The following is a 22,382-nucleotide window of genomic DNA, read 5'->3' as shown; positions in this document are numbered from 1 at the left end:
CTGAAGCCTTGGAGAGCATAATCTAGAATATTCATTATGTGGGTGTAGTCCTTCTTCTCGTAGTCTCTGGAAGGGTCCAAATACACGGCATGGGAGACTCGCGGGTAAAGAACGATAAGGACGGCGCGCCCGTTGCTGCGGGGAAAAGACACCTCAAATTATTATCCATATGAGCGAGAAGGAATGATTGAAATGTACGAAAGGGTTGTCCGGAACTGACTTACTTTGGATGATAAGGCAGGAGGACAATTTCCTGGTCCTTATTCTGTACCATGAAGTTTTGGAGGTAGTCCCTAGCAGTTTCACGCTCAAAGTCGCCAAGACTCAAGAAAGACTCGTGCATGTGGTACGGATCCGCCACACAGATTTGCGAGACTTCTTCTCTCTTCATGACGGAGCTCATATGTAGCGCAAAAAGGTGGACGATTGTAAAATCGAGCCGCCTTGTCAGAAACATCTCAAAGATATGGTCAAACCGCAGGAAGAACACCTCCGCGGGCCGTGTGTCGACGTAGCACTTCCCCTCAGGCACACGAGCCGCGTATGTCGGATATCCTGGATCCTTCGAGGCTAGTAGGCTTTTCTCAGTCGACAACACATGGTCGTGCAGTCTCGTGAGATCCCCTGATAGTGCCTCCAGCGGTTTCGGCGGTAGCATCGGCTCGCCCGTGAGATGGAACATGGCCGCACCTTTCACGGGTACACGCTCTTCAGAATCCATCGTCTGGCTGCTATGTGCTTTGGCTTGTTTGGAGGCAGCTACCTTCCCCGATCTCTTCCTCTCCTTTTTCTTGGGCACACCTTCCAGACCCTTCCTTAACCCCTGCCCCAGTGTTCCTGGGCTAAGCACTGTACGACCCCCGGCTAGTTGAGCCTGTGTTGAGGCGGCATCTTCAGGCGTGTCCTGTGAGGATTTCATGAAGAGAGACTTTTTGCAATCCCTGCTACGACCTTCCTGCCCGGGCAGATCATCCATATCCTCATTAGCATGCTGCTAGCCCGATTCGTCATATGGTTGACTCATCATATCTAAGTCACACTCATACGCGTTTGTATTGAGGAAAGCCATTGGGTCGACCTCCGTCTCATCATCCATTCTCTGTTCTACCGAACTGATTACATCAGCCAGTACTATTGCACACCCTTCATCACGTCGTCCGCCGCTCTCACCCGGCACTACAGGAGCTGGTAATTGCGTAGGTGGGTGGTGGTCTCCGCACATGCTTGTTGATGTGTGGTTATTGGTGTGCTCTCGGCCGGCTCGAGAAGAATAAGATTCTTCGGCCATAGGAGCACCCAACCCTTGCAGCCTACAATCTGCGGCGGGGTCTCGTCGTCCTCTCCCACATGCTGTACTGGAGGAGGCAAATCCTCGTGCCACGATTTCACACAGGACAAGTTAACCTTGAAGCGCCGTCGGTGTCGATGTCGGCGTCAGTACCATCATCGAGGCCGACCTGCAAACCTTGACTATGCAATTGCTTCGCAGTCAAATAGTCGAGGTACTCTTGTTCACCCTTATAATCCATCTCGTCAGCATCTTGGTCAGAAGGCCCAGTTTCTTCGTTGTTCGACATGTTTCCTATGATTAAGTCTCCTCGTTTAATTCTAAAACTATGGAAAAATGAGAATGACATAAAAAAGAAATCTATGTTTACCGGAATGTCGTTTCCGAGCAACTCCCAGCACTCGATATGCCTACTATCTAGCACAAATCATGCCAAAATTCACGGAAAATTTCGGCATGACCTTTGCTAAAAAATGGACATATCGATCGCCTGCAATTCACCGGAACGGAAATGAATGAACATTCCAGCGTAACATAGGCCACTCGGATCATTTACCCTGCACATAATCATCATGTCCAAATGACATGTCCAAATTCCAAATATGACATGTCCAAAACATCACATGTCCACTTCAAATTTGCATATAAAAGGAAGAAAAATATATAACTTGAAGAAAAATCTAGCTAAATTCATAACTAAATATATAACCTAATTAACCATCTGATCTAACTAAAACCTAAGTAAATTAACGAAAAAACCTAGCTACCAGAGAGAGGAGGAGCGGTGGGGGCTCTTACAGAGGGTGCAGGCCCGACGACGGCCGAGGTTGGGAGGGGTCAGGGTCGGGGTCGAGCGCCGGGGCCGGAGCCGGGGTCGGGGTCGGGGTCGGGGCTGTGGGCGAGCGCCGGGGCCGGAGCCGGGGTCCGGGTCGGTCGGGATCGGGGTCGGGGGCCGGCGCCGGGGTTGGTCGGGGTCGGGGGCCGGCGCCGAGGTTGTCGGGGTCGGGGTCGGGGCAAGAGCAGAGGCGCGGCGAGGGCAGGGCTCCGGCGGCGCGACGGGGGAAGAGAGAGTGTGGGGATTTGGGGGAAAAGAGGCGGGATGAAGAGAGGAGTGGGGATTTTGGGGGTTAAGTGGGCATAGCAGTAGCGCGTTTAGGCAAAACGCGCTATAGCCACTCCAGGTAGCTATAGTGGTTTCGTGTAGAAACCGCTACTGCTATCATGACTAGATGTAGCTCTTTTCTCACAAAAGCGTTGCTACTATAACCAGTACCTATATAACAGTTTTCCTGTTTGTTTCCTTCTATTTTCTTTTCCTTTATTTTCTCTCACTTTTATTTTCTGTTTTTCCGAGAGCACTGAACGAAGGGAAGGCGATATATATTGCATCATTTGACGGTTAAATATGTATACAAAATAGGAAAATATATATTACATCATTGGACCCATGCATAATAATGGCTAAGTGTGTATACAAAATAGGAACACATATATTACATCATTTGACCAATAACATATGGTTCCTCAGCGTTGACGTTTTCGTTTTTGATTCAGCTTCTTTCCCTTCTTGTTCGTTGAAGAATAATTGAGCCCCTCATTGTGACTTTGCCTTTTCCATGGAGTACGATTTTTCTTACGTAATGTAGTATTGATTCTTCTTTTGACGTATACTTCATCATCATCGTCATCTTCCCTCATTGGGTTGTCGTACTGATCGTAGTCTTCCTCATTGGCGACTCCATCCATTCCAATGATGTTCCTTTTGCCTCTCTTCACGACAACACGGTTGGGATTGCGCGGGTTGGTTATGAAGAAGCATTGTGTCACGTGCTTAGCGTGTACCCATGGCTCGTTTTTTGCGATAGCGTTCACGGTAGCGCTCTTGGCGTCGGGTATAGTCGGGTATAGTCATGGTAGTGAAATTCCAGTTTTCTCTTTCGACATTCTTAGCCCATCTGGCACGGAACATTGTCGTGTTGTGCAGTTCAGAGTAGTCAAGCTCCCAGATCTCCTCGACCCTTCCGTAAAATCTTTCAGTTCCGCCGTTGTCGCTGCCGGTCATGCATTCCATCATCACCCCTGAGTTCTGATCATCACTGTCCATATGTTTGGCCTCCGTGTAGAACGTGTATCCATTGATATCGTATGCCTGATAGGTTACAAGGTTGGGCGAGGGGCCATGTGCTAAGGCGTATATGAGCAATCCGTCCTTAGGGCCCTCCTCCGGGGGATTAGCAATAGTATGCTCTTTGAACCAATGCAGGAAAGTGGAGTTGTGCTCTCTAGTAACTTCGGCGTCCGTCCTACATAACCCCCGGTCAAAATACTTCTTTGGGATAATTTCTTTGTGTAGTGCCACGGAAGGATCTACCTCGTCTAGGTGTTGTAGCACTACCAAGTTTGCTCTGTCAAAGTCGCTGCGTCGATCTGAGTATGCCACGTGCAGTTCCCTACGACCGTTGGAGTGACCTTCTCCTTCGAGCCTCCCATCGTGCTTGTTAACGGGCAAACCAACACTAACACCAGGCGGCTGGTCTGCGCCATATAGAAAATTCTTGCAGAAAGAGATGCACTCTTGTGTCAGATAGCCCTGGACGATGCTTCCATCCGGACGGGACATGTTATGAACGAATCCTTTGATGATCCCATTCATCCTCTCAAACGGCATCATGTTGTGCAGAAATGACGGCCCCAGGCTTATTATGCCGTCCACAATATGGACACACAGATGCACCATCACGTCAAAGAACGCGGGCGGGAAGTACATCTCAAGCTCATTCAGTATCACAACGATCTCTTCCTGTAGCCTTCGGAGCTGCTTCACACTGATCGACTTTCGAGAGATGACGTCGAAAAAGTTGCAGAGACCAATAAGCGTGTCACGGACATGCTTGTCCATTATCCCTCTAAGGGCAACAGGTAGTATCTGCGTCATCGTCACATGACAGTCATGGGACTTCATCCCGCTAAACCTTTTCTTGTCCGTGTCTAGATACCTGCTTATATTGCCGCAGTAACCGGAACTAACTTTGACTCCGGTAAGGCACTTAAAGAATTGATCGATCTCAGCCTGACTTAAGGTCAAGCAAGAAGGGGGGCAATAACCCTCTTTCTTTATTTTCTTGCCCTTCTTCTCCCACGCCTCTGTCTCCGTCTCTGTCTCGTCTGACTTTTTACGGGGCGGCATGTGCAGATCTTCCCTGATATTCAAATCTTGCAAGTCTTTTCTTGCCTTCGGCCCATCCTTGGTCTTATCCGGCATGTTCATCAGTGTCGCGAGCAAGCTCTCAAGGACATTCTTACAGATATGCATTTGATCAAGGCAATCAGGTGTATCGAGTTTGTGCCAGTACTCCCAGTCCCAGAACACATACCTCGTCTTCCATACCTTCAGCAGCGGCTCCGGTGCCTTTTTCATTGTCTTTCCCGGCGCGGGACACTCCTTCCAGTTTTTCAACAGCTCATCGATTTCGGCGCCGCTCCGCTTACGTGGAGGTCCTCGATGCTCAGCGTGACCATTGAATAGATCTCCACGGTTTCTCCACGGGTCGTCCTGTTCGAGCCATCTTCGATGCCCCATGTACACGATTTTCCCAGACCCGCCATCTTTCCTTGACGTTAGCTGCTGAGACGTCGTATCATCAATTCACCGCGTGCATCTGCAATATCCATGGCACACCTGGCCTGCAACATATCCGTAACCGAGATAGTCATGCACCGGCGTGATCAGCACGGCTCTCATGTAGAAATACTCGCCTTTGCTGGCATCCCATGTCTTCGCCGGTGTTTTCCGTAACGTGTCTAGCTCCTCTTGAAGTAGCCCCAGATACAAATTAATATTTTTCCTGGTTGTTTCGGCCCTTGAATAAGCATGCTCATGTGAATGTACTTCGACTTCATGCACAACCAGGGGGGAGGTTGTACATCCATACAAACACGGGCCATGTGCTATGGTTGGTGTTCTGGTTGCCAAACGGATTCACACTAGTAGAAAAAGGGTCAAATGTCAAGCACATTAGTGCCGGTTTGCTTTTGAGTCGGCACTAATGTGTGCTTTAGTGCCGGTTCCAACGGCTAGCCGGCCGCTTTCATTAGTACCGGTTCGTGGCCAACCTTTAGCACCGGTTCGTGACGGACCGGTACTAAAGTGAGTGGTGGCAGGATGTTGTCAGTCCGGGGCCCCTCCAGCACTTTTAGTACCAGTTCGTGGCACGAACCGGTGCTAAAGGTCGTCCTACATAAACCCTTCATCCACCCGAGCTCGCTCTGTTCTTCCCCTTTCCCCTCTCCTCTCTGTTATTCCCCTCTTCCTCTCGAGCTCATCACACATTTTGCCCAAATTTTGTCAAGATTTGAAGGCCTCCATTCAAATGATCACAAAGGTTAGCAACTTTGTCCTTTCATCTCTCATTGCTAGATTAGCTCTTGCAATGCTTTGTATAGTGATTAATTTATGAGTTTAGTAATTTGGGAGGAAATATATGTGCTAGTATTTGATTTATATGCAATTTGAGGTCAAAAATAACACTTAGTTTGCATATGTAGGTGTGGTTTACTTAGTGCCTTCTAAATCTCCGTCGTAATCACAGTCGATCGCCCGCACCGTTCCGTCGCCGGCACCACCTTGTGGTGAGCCTCTTGTTCATGAATGTTTTACATTACCAAATTGATGTTTGTGTGATTTCGATATATAGTTACTCGTATAATTATCTTACCCGTACGTTGTTTGTTATACATAGTGCCATGGTTTTGATATCCATCCCCGTCGGCCCTCGTCCTTGTTATGATTCGGATGTGGTATATTCTCTTTTAAAACTAGTTGTTGCATTTTGTGTTTATGACAAATTATGCCCATCAAGTTGACATAGATATTTTTGTCTAGAAGGTTTGTGAACCGGAAATTCCAACTGACCCTATTGTCGAGAGGTTAAATTTAGTTGAAAGAGAAAACGAGTATTTGAAAGAAATTTTGAAAATAATTGAGGGGGAGAAGATGGAATTGGAGTTGCATGTTGCCGATGCCGTCGATGATCACAAGATCAAGATGGAGAAAATGCGCTTGAAGATTAGAAAGATTAGAAAATATGCCATTGATAGTGAGGCTTGGTATCATTATGCCGTTGGATCAATTGTTACCTTAGTTGCAATCTTGATCGCATTTGTTGTTGCATTTAAATTCTTTAGTTAGAGAGTTATTTGTTTGTTGAATTTAAGTCTTGTATGAACTTTATGTATGAACTTGTATTAATTTGGTCTATTCGGTGTTGTGTAATGAAGATGAGCCGACAATGGATGTACGATGACCGATGCTCTCCCGAGTTCATTAATGGCATGCAAACTTTTCTGCTTGCGGCTGAGGCAAACAAGCGGGCGGATGGTTTTATGCCTTGTCCATGTTAAGTCTGTAAGAATGATCACAATTACTCTACGTCAAGAACCATTCACGTCCACCTGTTTAAGTCCGGTTTCATGCCCCACTATAATGTTTGGACCAAGCATGGAGAAAGAGGGGTTATGATGGAAGACAATGAAGAAGAAGAGGACGACGACAGCTATCCTGGCCATGGGTTCGATGATACAACAATGGGGGAAGAAGCTGAGCCGGCAATGCGGGAAGAAGCTGAAGAAGAGGCATCAGATGAGCTCGCTGATGATCTAGGTCGGGCCATTGCCGATGCAAAGAGAAACTGCGCAAGTGATTTGGAGAAGAAGAAGTTGCCGCGCATGTTAGAGGATCACAAGATATTGTTGTACCCAAATTGCGAAGCTGACAAGAAAAAGTTGGGCACCACACTGGAATTGCTGCAATGGAAGGCAGAGAATGGTGTATCTGACAAGGGATTTGGAAAGTTGCCGGTAATGATAAAGAATATGCTTCCAAAGGACAACGAATTGCCCGAGAGTACGTACGAAGCAAAGAAGGTTGTCTGCCCTCTAGGGTTAGAGGTGCAGAAGATACATGCATGCCCTAATGACTGCATCCTCTACCGCGGTGAGTACGAGGATTTGAACGCTTGCCCGGTATGCGGTGCATTGCGTTATAAGATCAGGCGCGATGACCCTGGTGATGTCGAGGGCGAGCGCCCCAGGAAGAAGATTCCTGCCAAGGTGATGTGGTATGCTCCTATAATACCACGGCTGAAACGTTTGTTCCAAAACAAAGAGCATGCCAAGGCGATGCGATGGCACAGAGAAGACCGTAAGAAAGACGGAAAGTTGAGAGTACCCGCTGACGGGTCGCAGTGGAGAAAAATCAAGAGAAAGTACGGGAAGGAGTTTGCAGATGACGCAAGGAACGTATGGTTTGGTCTAAGCGCAGATGGCATTAATCCTTTTGGGGAGCAGAGCAGCAACCATAGCACCTAGCCTGTGACTCTATGTTTGTATAACCTTCCTCCTTGGTTGTGCATGAAGCAGAAGTTAATTATGATGCCAGTGCTCATCCCAGGCCCTAAGCAACCCGGCAACGACATTGATGTGTACCTAAGGCCATTAGTTGAAGAACTCTTACAGCTGTGGAATGGAACAGGTGTACGTGCGTGGGATGAGCACATGGGGGAAGAATTTGACCTAAAGGCCTTGCTGTTCGTGACCATCAATGATTGGCCTGCTCTCAGTAACCTTTCAGGACAGACAAATAAGGGATACCGCGCATGCACGCACTGTTTGGATGATACCGACAGTATATATTTGGACAATTGTAGGAAGAATGTGTACCTGGGACATCGTCGGTTTCTTCCGAGCAGGCATCCTGTAAGAAAGAAAGGCAAGCATTTCAAAGGTGAGGCGGATCACCGGACGAAGCCTCGCCACCGTACCGGTGCTGATGTACATGATATGGTCAAGGATTTGAAGGTAGTCTTTGGAAAGGGTCCTGGCGGACAACCTGTTCCGAATGATGCTGACGGACGCGCACCCATGTGGAAGAAGAAATCTATATTTTGTGACCTGCCCTATTGGAAAGACCTAGAGGTCCGCTCTGCAATCGACGTGATGCACGTGACGAAGAATCTTTGCGTGACCCTGCTTGGCTTCTTGGGCGTGTACGGGAAGACAAAAGATACACCCGAGGCACGGGAGGACCAGCAACGTATGCATGGAAAAGACGGCATACATCAGGGTCATGCCAGCTACGCTCTTACCAAAGAAGAGAAGGAAATCTTCTTTGAATGCTTGCTCAGTATCAAGGTACCGTCTGGCTCTCGTCGAATATAAAGGGAATAATAAACATGGCAGAGAAAAAGTTCCAGAACCTAAAGTCTCATGACTGCCACGTGATTATGACGCAACTGCTTCCGGTTGCATTGAGGCGGCTTCTACCGGATAACGTTCGATTAGCCATTGTGAAGCTATGTGCATTCCTCAATGCAATCTCTCAGAAGGTAATCGATCCAGAAATCATACCAAGGTTAGAGAATGATTTGGTGCAATGTCTTGTCAGTTTCGAGTTGGTGTTCCCACCATCCTTCTTCAACATCATGACGCACGTCCTAGTTCACCTATGCGAAGAGATTAACGTTTTGGGTCCTATATTTCTACACAATATGTTCCCCTTTGAGAGGTTCATGGGAGTCTTAAAGAAATATGTTCATAACCGTGCTAGGCCAGAAGGAAGCATCTCCAAGGGCCATGGAAATGAGGAGGTCATTGAGTTTTGTATTGACTTTATTCCTGACCTTAAGCCGATTGGTGTTCCTGAATCGTGGCATAAGGGCAGACTGGATGGAAAAGGCACGCTAGGAGGGAATCAAAAAATACGTATGGACGGACATTCTCTCACTGAAGCACACTACACAGTTCTACAGAATTCCGCCTTGGTGGCTCCGTATATGGACGAACACAAGAATTTTCTACGCTCCAAACACCCGAAGCGGTCTGATGACTGGATTATACGTGAACAAACCAGGAGTTTCGCCGGCTGGTTGCAGACACGTACCATGCATGACGCCTCTATTGAAGAGGACATGTACTTGCTGTCCCAGTTACCATCTTCGAATATAATGACTTTCAGAGGGTACGAGATAAATGGTAATACATTTTACACGATCGCCCAAGATAAGAAGAGCACCAACCAAAACAGTGGTGTCCGCTTTGATGCAACAACCAAGACGGGAAAGGAAACATATTATGGTTACATAGAGGACATATGGGAACTTGACTATGGATGTGGTTTGAAGGTCCCTTTGTTTCGGTGCAAATGGGTCAATATGACACGAGGCGGGGTAACGGAAGACCCGCAGTACGGAATGACAACAGTGGATCTCAACAATCTTGCGTATGCAGACGAACCATTCGTCCTAGCCAATGATGTGGCACAGGTTTTCTATGTGAAGGACATGTCTACCAAGCCGAGAAAAAGAAAAGATAAGGAAGCTAATGCATCATACGATGAGCCAAAGCGCCACATAGTTCTTTCTGGAAAGAGAAACATCGTGGGAGTGGATGACAAGACAGACATGTCAGAAGATTATGAAAAGTTTGATGAAATTGCTCCATTCACAGTGAATATTGACCCGAGCATCCAGTTAAATGATGAAGATTTTCCATGGCTACGACGCAAAGGGACACACGCGAAGAAAAAGTTTCACACCCAAAGATCTGGGATGTGATCGGCTTCACTATCATCACTTTCTTCTGTGTTTCACACCCAGGAGGGAATCTCTGTAATAGTTAGGGTACTTATGTGTTTTGGCATTTGAAACGCGAAGAAATTTTATGTGCAAACAAATTGTTTCATGCATTTACTGATTTTTTCAGCTAAATGACCCTGAAATTGAAAAGCATTTCAAATGAACTCAGAAAAGGTTGAAAGTTGGCATGGTATCATAATTTCACCCACATAGCATGTGCAAAAAACTAGAGAGGGTTACCGCAAAAACTAGATGCACTTCGTGTACAAAATGAACAATCTCTTTCGAAGTATCAGGGTTTCGGACGAAAACTCATCCGTTACAAAGGCATTTCATTTTTTACATAACCTAAGCATTACCAAATTGAATATAATGATAAAACACACTAATATTAAACATAAGTTATTCACAAACTAGTGATTCACATAAATTTCAAATAATTCAAAATGTAAACTATTCAAATTTGTAAACTACCGGCACTAATAGAAAGTTTGTAATTTTTTGTACCTAAAGCAAAAATATTCACAAAGAAACTCTAAATACAGCAAAAAACAACTCAAAAAAATAAAAAATAAAAAATAAAGCAAAAAAATAAGAAAATAAAAAAGCCTGCCTACTGCGCCACAGCGGCCTGCATACGACTAGAAACCCAACCTGTTGTTGAGCCAGGATGTAGGCCCACATGGCAGCACGGAACATTTAGGCCCAGTAGGCCTGCTTTGGAGAGGAGCTCGAGAGAGCTACTGCACTGGGGCTTATAAACCAGTGCGAGCGCCCCTCGGCTACCGAGGTGGGACTAAACTTGCCGCACCGCACCTGCGCCAGCACACCCCCTTTAGTACCGGGTAGTGGCTGCAACCGGTACTAAAGGCCCCCCTTTAGTACCGGTTGAGCCACCACCCGGTACTAAAGGGGTGCGCTTCCCGCCGCTTGGCCTGGCCAAAATCGACCTTTAGTACCGGTTGGTGGCTCCAACCGGTACTAAAGGCCCCTCCTATATAAACAACACTTACGAAAATTTCGTCAGTTTCCTCCCACTTCTCTCTGCTTCATCGCCGCCGCCCCGTCCCGCGCCGTCGCCGCCGCTGTCGTGCCGTCCCCGTCGACTCCGCGCCGACCCGTCCTCGTCGCGCCGTCCGCGTCGCCGGCCCGTCCCCGTGCCCGCACCGGCCCGCGTCCCCGTCCCTGCACCGGCCCGCATCGCCGTCGCCGTCGCCTCGACCTCGCCCGCGCTGTGAGCCTCTGTCCCCCCTCTCCTCTCCCTCCAATCGAAGCCGCCAGCGCCGTCGCCTTGGCTCGCCGCCGCCGTCGCCTGCACACACAACACATACACACACATACATACACACACGCACCATACACACACATACACAATTTTTGTTCTGTTTTTAGTTTTTAGTTTTTCTGTTTTTAGTTTTTAGTTTTTCTGTTATTAGTTTTTAGTTTTTAGTTTTTTCAGTTTTTTTGTATTAATGTTATAGAAATGTTAGTTATATAGAAATGTTAGTTATTTATAGAAATGTTAGTTTTTTCTGTATTAATGTTATAGAAATGTTTGTTATATAGAAATGTTAAAGAAAAATTAGTTATACTATTTTAGTTATAGAAATGTTAGAAATGTTAGTTTTAGATATGGTCGATGTTTTTTAGTTTATTATATTTTTAGTTATAAAATTTAGAATTTGCATATAAGAAATCACAATCGAATCATTTTAAAAATGTTACTTTACTTTTGTGGCATATAGTATTTGTTGTCGACGATGCCCGGCCCGCATCCTCGCCGTCGACCCGTTCGCGACGACGTCCTGCTTCAGAGGACCCATGTCCGGGATTGGGCTCCGCCGGGCTGGCACTGGAAGGTGCTACCTGGAGGGGCGCGACGCTTGGTGAGGAACCCGGCCTCGGGTCCCGTCGTCGACCCTGATCTCCTTTGGTGGCGTTCGCGTGGGCCACATTCGGTGCAGAGGGAGCCGGCCCCGCCGGAGGTGGTGCGTCGTCGTGTCAGGGAGGAGGACGAGCACGTCCATCGCTACATGGCTGCTATGGACGTCAGGTTCTCCAATACCTGGCGGGTTCTTTGGGCAGATGACCGGAGATATGATCCTGTGATGGTTCCTTGTCTTTGGGTGTCCACCGCCCGCGCCCTAGGAACCGCGAGTGGCCTAGATTCTTCTATAGTATTCGATCTTTATTAGCTACCTAGCCAGTGATGTATTCGAGATTATATATTATTCGAGACGATGTATTCGAGATTATATATTATTCGAGACGATGTATTCGTAATTATATATTATTCAAGACGATGTATTCGAGATTATATATTATTCGAGACGATGCATATTATGTACTATATGATTCAGTTTTTCCTTATTGATTGCATCCATGCATTGTAATTTGAATAATAAATTGTTTTATATTTCTTTTGTATTAGCTAAATAAAAGCTATGGCGGACAATACCGGCAAAGAGGGAGAAGAGGCCCTGTTCGAGATCATACGCAGCCCTAACAGGCCAGATGATCTGAATGAAGCAAATGACGGCTCCCAATATCTGAACAATACCGGGGAGGGTGATGATAAGATATTCGATCTCGACGACCGAGCTGATGAAGTCATGAACTATGATTATGATTATGATGACGCAGACAATGATTATGATGACGAATACAATGTTGATCTTGAAATAACAAAGACTACCAGCGAGTTATATTTTATATAAGCAGGCATCTAGTGATCATCACATGTTTTTTTTATTTGAAGATATATTAACAAATCGATCTTTCTTCTTTCAGCCCTCCGGATCGAGCAAATCTTCTTCTACAGACAGCAGGACAAAGCGCGGCCCGGGAAAAAAGTTGAAGGAGGGTGTAAAGTACAACATCGATTCCATCAAAGCTAGTGGCGAACCCCTCACGCCTAAGAACATTGCGAACAAGTTCGTTCGTCAGTGCGGAGTTCTTGTGAAGGACCAACTCCAGATCTCCATTCAAGAATGGAAAGAGCCAAAAACTAAACGCCCAGATGTTACTTGGGTCGACAATAGAGCAAAACAAAAGCTTTGGGAATCTCTGATGGAACATTTCACCCTACCAGATTATTTCACTGATGCAGATGTGCAGAAAGTCAAGGACGCTGCTCTTAAGAAGATGGCAATTGCATTCAAAACCCACAAGAAAACTGTATGGGCCAACTACCTCGCTGCAGAAAGGAAGACTCCAGAATTCAAGGGAACACCGGAGAAGCAAAGAGAACACTGGCCCGCTTTCGTGAAATTCAAGGAATCAGAATTATCTAAGGAACGGTCGAGAAAAAACAAGGCCAATGCCGCAAAAAAGACGCAGTTCCATAGGCTGGGTCCAGGTGGCTACGCGGCGGCAATGCCTAAGTGGGATAAGTCTGAGCAAGAGATAGAGGATGCAGGGGTCACTCGGGTTACTAGGAGCTGGCCCCCCGGGTGCAGAACTTGGTTCTATGCGCATGGGGGGCGTTGGACCCGAAGACAGGCCTGGTTTCGAAGAAGGCAAGTCTAAAAGGAGCAGAACAAAAGTTACTTGACGCAATAGAAGATGCTCGAAAGGGGGTGTTCACGCCCAACAGAGAGAACGACGAGCTTACGCGCGCCCTGGGAAATCCTGAACACCCGGGAAGAACACGAGGCAAGGGCGTTATTTCCTGGTATGAGGGCTTTTCGGAATGGAACGACGACTACAGGACCCGTGCAAGAAAGAAGATGGAGGAGGAGAAGAAGAGGAAGCTGGAGGAGGAGCAGAGGAAGCAGGACGCGGAACGCCTTCAAGGCCTAGAAGCAAGGCACACGGACTTGGCACTCAAATTCCAGCAGCAGCAGCAGCAGATCGACTCACTTAGCCAAGAAAGGGGGTCTCAGCAGCGGCAGCAGCAAGCGGATGATCATCCAGCATTGGATAGCACCGTCCCATCCATGCCGAGAAGCAGCATTGGTTCCGCCCCGGGCGACGCACTGCTGGATACATACCCTGTGGATGACATCATAGAGAACACTAACTGTGAGCTACACTTCAAAGAGAACACATCCATGAAGGTGGCGGACGCCGTTGCTTTTACAATTACCCCCGAAGCAACCTTCCATTGCACCCCGATTCCAGAGGGCTATGCTCGTGTCTTGGTTGATGAGGTGGTGGACCCATATTCGGGGCTAGATCTTGACATTCCTGGAGGTGACGACGAGCACACACTGGGAGAGGCCATACATCGTATCATCCTATGGAGAAAGGATTGCATCATCTTTCGAAGTCCACCGACACCGCGTCTGCCGACTCCTCCTCGAAGTCCGCCACCGTGTCCGCAGACTCCCGCTCCTCCAAGTCCATGAACGTGTATGCAGACTCCTGCTTCAATTCCGGCACAGCGTCAGGCCACTCCTCCTGTTTCAAGTCTGACACCGTGTCAGGCCACACCTCCTGCTTCAAGTCCGGCACAGCGTCAGGCCACACCTCCTGCTTCAAGTCCGACACCGTGTCAGGCCACACCTCCTACTTCAAGTCCAGCACAGCGTCAGGCCACTCCTCCTGCTCCAACTAAGCCACGTCAGCCGTCTCCGCCGCCTAAGCAATCGCAGAAGAGACACGCCGCAGCTATGGTGCGTAGCGGTACGAGTCGAGGTAGTACAGAAAGTACAGGCGGAGACAAGCGATATAAATATGGTCCAAGCAGCCTCGCTCCTCTTCCTCAGAGGCCTTACGACATGACCGAGGAGCAAAACGATGCAATAGTGCGGGCCGAAGTGGACGCTCATTTTGGACCGAAACCGGCAACGTCGCCGAGGGAGAAAGTGCCTGAGGAAAAGATTGACCACTTCATTCGTATGGCTAGACCACCAGCTCCCAAGCCTGTTGACTCAGACTATGAGCGCCAAATCAGGAAGGCACATCGAGCACGACTACAGAAAGAAGAGAGCTCGAGCTCGAGCCAACAAGCAGCTATCAAAAAATGCGGGAAAACCGTTTCCCAGCTGGGAGAACAGGCGGCGCAATCGACCCCCCCCCCCCGCTTGTTGTGGCAATAACACATGAGAGTACCCGCGCCCAATATTATTGTGGGCAAACCGTTAACGTTCCCCAGCTGGGTGATGTGGTAATAACCGAGGAGCATATAACGCAGGCTGAAATGCTCAAGATCACTGTTGGACAACTCCTCGAGATCGAGCCCATGTCTCCGCTTAGAGAGGCGGACATAAAACGGATATATGTCCGGGGCCAACCTTTGGTCGAGCCAGATGAGGTCAAGAACCTCCCAACAAGAATGTATGAATTGCATGATTGGTACATGAAAATTACCAAGAGTTCCAATCGAGAGTCCCTCATGGTGCAAGTCGAGGAAGAGCATTACTTCCATAAGAAAGCTCTGTCCATTGAGTATTCAGAACTATTTCAGTTATTCAATCAAGATGCACTCGACAAATCTATCGTTAGTTGCTATTGTCTGTAAGTGATTTCTTTCTGTAATTTAAGTCTCAAGCTAGCTCTAGTGCTCATTGATTGATCATTAATTACCTGTAATTATATATCCTTACTATATATTCTTTTCTGTGGTATTATGCAGGATGAAGATGTATGAAATGAAAAAAGCTGGACGCTATGGCATTGGGTTCATTAACCCAAATACCGTTAATGAATACACATGGAAATTGGAATGGTGTAGACAAGATGTAGAGAAATGCATGGTAGAGTTCTTGAAGCGCCTCAATAGCAATGAAGATATACTACTTCCTTACAACTTCGAGTGAGTCACACTGTCTTGTACTAAAAATTCTGTTTTTGCTTACTAGCTAGATGTTAATAAGTGTATAGGGTTTAGGGTTATAATTGATTAGTGTTATGCACATGCCCGCTTAATTTATACATGCAAACGTATGCGCATGCATCTTCCACTGGATCTTGTTAGACATTAAAGTTGACGAAGGAAAAGTTGAAGTACTGGACTCACTACTTAAAAAAAATAGTCAGCATCGTGAAGGGGATAGTCGACAGGTAATTTCAATCATTATTAACTATATCTCGGCCTATTTAGTTCGTCATTTCCTGATATGAACTATTTTTAATAACTCATTTATTAATTTTCTTTGCCGGCGGGTAGGGCTTGGGCAAAGTGCATCAAGGTGACTCCAGGAAAATGGCGACAAAAGCTATGTTGGTATCGACCCAAGGTAAGTAATTAAGTAGTACTAGCTAGCTAGCTACCATCTCTTTAATTCTTGTTTCAATACCATTAATTAATTAACATGCTTGATTAATTATTATCTGATTAAATTCTATTCTCGTAAAGGCCTTGAAGCAGGCGCCGGGGACTGAAGTATGTGCATACTACGTTTGCGAGAATATTCGCATGATAGCGTCCGAAAGGAGCAGATCTGATAGACAGGACTGGGTACATTTGCCAGAACACTATTCACAAATCTTACATAATTGTCGATATCTAGTCACACAACTAATACACATGCATATTGATATCTTTCTTAACAGTTCAAAGAGGTGCGGGACCAGCTCCTATCAGAGGAGCGCATACGAGCACTTCAAGAGGAAATAGCGGGAATTTTGCTCGACCAGGTCATAGATTACCACCACATTTTATAATGTATACGGTGCGTATATTACCACCACATTTACACACAAATTACAAGAGAATATTTTCATCAACTTTATTTCTCTGCATCAAAAGTTACTGTGGTATTTCTACACGAGTTATCATGTTCGTTGCGTATAAGTTACCATGCTTTTTACAAAGAATTTGTCGGGTGTGTTGCAATAAATATTTTCCTCTAGGTCGAAAGTTACCGTGATGTTTGTTTCTGACTTATCAGGTTCGTGCATTATAAATTACCATGCTCTTTACGAGAAAGTTGTCCGAGTGTGTTATGCAACGACTTTTTTCTGTGGTGAAAAGTTTCCCTCGGTGTTTGTGCGTGCGTTATCAGGTCTGTGACGTGTAAATTATCGTTCTATTGTATAGTTATCGGGGTATGATTCAACAACTTTTTCCTCGGGTCGAATTCACTACGGGTTGCACATAATTATCAAGTCTGTGGTGCAAAAATTAACATGTTATTACACATAAGTTATCGAGGTATGTCGATAACTTTTTTTAGGTTAAAGTTATTACAGTGTACTTTAGAAAACAAAGTTACCACAATGTTGTAAATACTAACAAAGCAGCCTGACTATATAGAAAAACAAAACAAAACGAAAAAATCATTGAAAAGAAAGAAAGAAAATGTTTATTTTTCCTGTGGTCGCGTCACTTAGCGGATTTTCTAACCTCATTCTCGCCACAACTGAAGCTAGATCAGGTGGTTACGAACAACTAAACTGGACCATAACATAGATAGTGGGTTCGACTCCCACTTCCATACAGCTTTTTTAATACCCTAGAAAAAAAGTACAGTTTTTTTACCAGGCTAGAAAAAAAAACATGAGAAGTGGAGGGGAACAATGTGGGATCGAAGGAGATTGACTCGTTCGGATTTATCACTAAAAAATGGTGGTTCGAAGTTAGTGCAGTAATAGAAATAAATGACCACTATTCATGTGGTATTAATAGTAATAAATGTTATACATAAAAATAAAATAACTAACTTTTAAAAGATGTTTATGCAATTTTTAAAGCATTCATATAATTGAAATAATATATATGAAGTATATTTTTTCATAGTATAAAATAATAGAAATATTTTTTAAATAACAGTTCATAAATATTCTTTTCATTATTCAAACATTTGAGTAATGCTACACACATTTTATAATGTATAAGTTTGTTGTCTATGAAAATGTTTGTATAACTAAAAGTTATTCATAATTGAATATTTATAAAGTATATATGAATATCCTCTCATGGATTTTACTTACATTATATAAAAAAATAAGAATGTATGCCAAATTATAGACCAGTGTATATTCATAAATATTTAGTAAATTTTGTTATCCATAAATTTCTATAAAGTAAATATAAGTCAATCATGTATAAAAAATGTCTGTATTGACTATATTTAAAATAATATTTTCTAAATAATAAGTGAATATTGCTGAAACTTACATGAATTGTTTTAGTAAGTTACTTATTTCATAAATCTATAAAAAAATGTTCACACGAATATTTGTGTACCATGAGGTTATTATTTATCTACCACAAATATTTATAACTCAAGACATAGCATGGGGGCTGGTTTATAATTTTTTAGAAGTAATACATGCACATGAACATTTGTATACCACAAAGTAGTTATTAATACCACACAAATATTTGAATCTAACATTATTATTATGATTACAATCTATCGACGTTAACATGTGAAAAATGCAGAGTGGTAGCATGTGTGTAGTACAGTGATTATAATTTACCTATTGTTCTTGTTTTTTGTAAAAATAAATAACATGTGCTAAATGGGCCGCACTTGCTCCATCCCTTTCTAGTAGAACGAGCATTTTATCTTACAGTACATATTTGAATGGACGCGGTCGTTGTAGACGGCGGCGAGAGAGGGGCGAGTGTGTCCACCGGAGAGGGGAGGGGTCGGCTTTTATAGCGGCAAGGGGGAGGCAAACGTGTGTACACGTGGCAGGAGGGGAGGCGCGTCGCCGCACTGCGCCGCCGGTGAGGAATCAATGGAAGGCTGACCACAGCGCGCTGGGCTCGGCCTGGGTCCGCCGGCGCTAGTTTTGGGCCTAACCGGTGAAAATTGGGCTCCTGGGGCACGACTGGGCCATTTTATCAGCGCCGACGCTAAAATAGGATCTTGAGAGGGCCTGTTGGGGGGCGTGGCTGGAGATGCTCTCACTGCCCTTGAAATCCTGGACGGTGGTAATAGTTTTTTAAGCTGCGCTGCAAATAACCCAACAGAGAGCTTCCTTGACCAAGTTGTTGGGCTGTTTCTGTGAGAGCAGGAGGTCTTTTGTTTGAAGATTTTCCACTACAACAGAGAGAATATTCGCTGCTGGGCCGGCCCAGTTGACCTCCCAGGTACGCCGTACGAAATTGTATTTTGCAAAAAGACTATAGTTTCTCAAACAAAAACGTAAAAGGGCCATCCTATTATTATAAACAGGTAGCGAGAGATCTCATCCGGTGATGTGTTAGGGGGATTGTACGGAAGCAGGAGTGAAAAGACGAAAGAAAGTCAATTAATTTTATCTGACAGAAAATTAGCAGGACAAAAAACAAATCAAAGCCAATTAATTTCATCTGACTAAAAATTAGCAAAACAGAAAAATCCTATATAAGGAGGGGAGAACTAAGACTCTCTCCCATTGAGTTGTTTGGTCACCCGAGTACTAAATAGCACTAGCTTCTCCAGAAGAATGGCGGTCACGCTCATCCTCCTCTTAGCACTCATTTCTGCTGTTTCCGTCTTGCTGTTGACAAGGAAATCTCTGAAGCTGCCGCCAGGTCCAGCTCCGGTGCCGGTCCTGGGCAATCTCCACCAGCTAGGCCCGCTGCCACACAGGACTCTGCGTGACCTGGCGCGGCTCCATGGGCCAGTGATGCAGCTGTGGCTCGGCAAAGCGCCGGCGGTCGTGCTGTCGTCGCCAGAGGCGGCATGGGAGATGCTCAGGGTCCACGACCTGGACTGCTGCACACGGCCCGTGTCCCCGGGGCCGAAGCGCCTCACATACGACCTCAAGAACGTTGCCTTCGCGCCATACGGCGCGTACTGGCGCGAGATTCGTAAGCTCCTCGTGGTCGAACTCGTCAGCGCCCGCCGCGTCAAGGCCGTATGGTGCGCACGCGAGCAGCAGGTACTAGTACACAAGATGATAGATACCTTACAACCTTTTGTTTATTTTTTCAATAATATAGAAGCTTTTATTAACTCCTAATGTGACATCAAGATGATACAAACTCCCGCACAAAATGAAAGATTATAAGAACTCAAAGGTAGCCACCCGGATCCCTGCCTCTTGTTACTTAACAAATTGATAATACTATATATCCATGGTCAGGTGGAAAAACTAATCAGCACCCTTGGTTGTGCGGGGGCAAAGCCAGTGGCGCTGGACGAACACATCTTGAGCCTATCCGACGGCATCATCGGCACAGTGGCTTTCGGCAACATCTACGGCAGCGACAAGTTCACGCAGAATAAGAACTTCCAGCACGCGCTTGATGAGGCGACGGACGTTTTATCCGGCTCATCTGCCGAGGACTTCCTCCCAAAAGCCGTTGGCCGGTTCATCGACCACATCACCGGCGTGGTGGCCCAGCGTGAGCGGATCTTCAAGCACCTAGACGCCTTCTTTGACATGGTCATTGAGCAGCACTTGGACCCTAACCGTGCCAAGTCCGAGAACAGCGGTGATGACCTCGTCGACGTGCTTATCTCCCACTGGAAGGAGCACCGTGGCACACTCAAGTTCACCAGGAACCACGTCAAGGCCATTATCTTCGTAAGTTAAATTAGCTAAACCTACTAGTCAAGGTTTTGGATCCCAAGCGGGACTTTTTTCTCGAGGGGCACCGAAATTCACGGTTACCACGGCAACCACGAAATACCGAAAAAAATTGGACGAAATTTAAAATCAAATTTTGAATTCGAATAGTTCAAAGTCGATATACATAAACATTTAACTCTTTGAAACGACTAAACTTTCCCTAGCGTAGTAGTTGTTCAGATGCCCCCACCGCTTCTGCTTGCTCACAGATCTCGAGTTCGACTCCTGCCCGCTCTCACAATTTCACAAATTTTGTAGTATTTTACTTTTGCATTCTAAAAAGGAAAGAAAACCGCGAGGGGGAAAGACTCAAACACGCGACTCGCTGTTCCAGAAAGCACGTCTCTGCCACTAGACCATTGCCAGCACTGTTGCTACATAAGAGATGACATATATTTAGCAGTAAGATGAGCATTTGAATTCAAATTTTTCAAAAAACTTGTTTTTTTGGGTCGGTATGAGTGTTTTCCGTGGGGTAGCGGTAAACGGGGTAACCGCTCGGAATCACGAAATTTCGAGCGGTACCCAAAACAGTGTACATTACTCCCTTCATCTAGGTTCAAAACACCCGCATGTACCTGACTACTGGTTTGTAATGGCCTCGCGTGTTCATAGAAAAAGATGATCGTTAATTTGATTAAAAAATATGTATTATATGCCAAAAAATAATAATGTTGGAAACTTATTTGAGAATGAATTCAGTTATATACTTTTTGGCATCCATACAATATTTGTTTATCAAATTAATGGTCAAATGAGCATTATAAACCCAAACTAAGGGAGTAGTACCTACTATTACTAATATTAATCAAGTGGTTTCACACATGCATGTCATTTCTTATTAACATTCAGGACACATTTATTGCTGGCATTGACACGAGTTCGATCACAATCATGTGGGCAATGTCTGAGCTGATCCGGAGCCCACGCGTGCTCAACAAGGTCCAAACCGAGATCAGAGCCGTTGTGGACGGCAAAGATAGGGTGCGACCGGAAGACATGTCCAAACTCAAGTACCTCAGAATGGTAGTTAAGGAGACCTTGCGATTGCACCCACCAGCACCGCTGCTAGTGCCGAGGGAAACCATGCGGCACATTCAGATCAGCGGGTATGACATTCCAGCCAAGACAAGGATTTATGTGAACGCGTGGGCAATTGGTAGAGATCAGGCAAGCTGGCCGGAACACCCGGAGGAGTTCAACCCTGAGAGGTTTGAGGAGAATGAGATTGACTTCAAGGGCGAACATCTTCAGCTACTGCCGTTTGGCACGGGACGACGGATATGCCCGGGCATGTCCATGGGCATTGCTACTGTGGAGTTTACACTTGCCAATATGCTCTGCTGCTTCCAGTGGGCGCTCCCCGAGGGGATGGTGGTGGAGGATGTGAGCATGGAGGAAGAAGGAAAACTCAACTTCCACCGCAAGACTCCACTTGTACTCGTGCCCATCGCATGTTAGGATAACAAGCACAATATGAACAATACAATAGCGTATGATGTTAAGATAATGTTGTTTTAGCTATTCCTAATGATATATATTTGGTATGTTTAGATATTATGCAAACGACGTAATCATAAGAGACATGTTGGTTTAACTAAATGATATTTATTGGATTCGAAGATTGTAAGTGTTCCTATAATCCTTGCAAGTAAGCTCAAAATTATTATCATATAGACGTGGCCTTTACGGGGTGGATAAACATCCCGTAAATGGTATTTGAGCATGCCTCTTCCATCCACTTCCAAACTCATCGTTGACAATGTGTTCTTCTATATGATGGCTCTCACCCTAGGTCTCGCCATCTCCAAGAAGCTTACCAGCGAAAAAATTGCTTTGCGGAAGGCTCAAGTCATTTACCCGCTACGAGGTGCGTAACTCACTGGTTTCCTGGACAGAGCCAAGCCAGTGCCTCCGCAACATACTAAGTTGACCAAAGGAGTGCTCACCAAGAAGGTCCACCAATTCGAGCTACGCAGCTTGGTTGGAGAAAGATTAGCATGTAT

The 22,382-nt window shown here is 45.6% G+C and overlaps 1 protein-coding gene across 1 annotated transcript; it reads left to right on the top strand.

The window, feature by feature from the left end:
* The first annotated feature begins 19,226 nt into the window (after positions 1–19,226).
* On the top strand, positions 19,227–21,837 carry LOC109737065 (4-hydroxyphenylacetaldehyde oxime monooxygenase-like). Its single transcript, XM_020296289.3, has 3 exons — positions 19,227–19,683; positions 19,888–20,331; positions 21,229–21,837. Exons 1-3 carry the CDS (start codon positions 19,246–19,248, stop codon positions 21,835–21,837), a joined length of 1,491 nt encoding a protein of 496 aa, XP_020151878.1. The 5' UTR covers positions 19,227–19,245.
* The last annotated feature ends 545 nt before the right edge of the window (positions 21,838–22,382 follow it).

The sequence above is a fragment of the Aegilops tauschii genome, chromosome 1 (genome assembly GCF_002575655.3).
Source record: "Aegilops tauschii subsp. strangulata cultivar AL8/78 chromosome 1, Aet v6.0, whole genome shotgun sequence".
NCBI lineage: Eukaryota > Viridiplantae > Streptophyta > Magnoliopsida > Poales > Poaceae > Aegilops > Aegilops tauschii.
The sequence above is the reverse complement of the archived record's forward strand: the minus strand, read 5'-3'. Positions and strand labels throughout refer to the sequence as shown.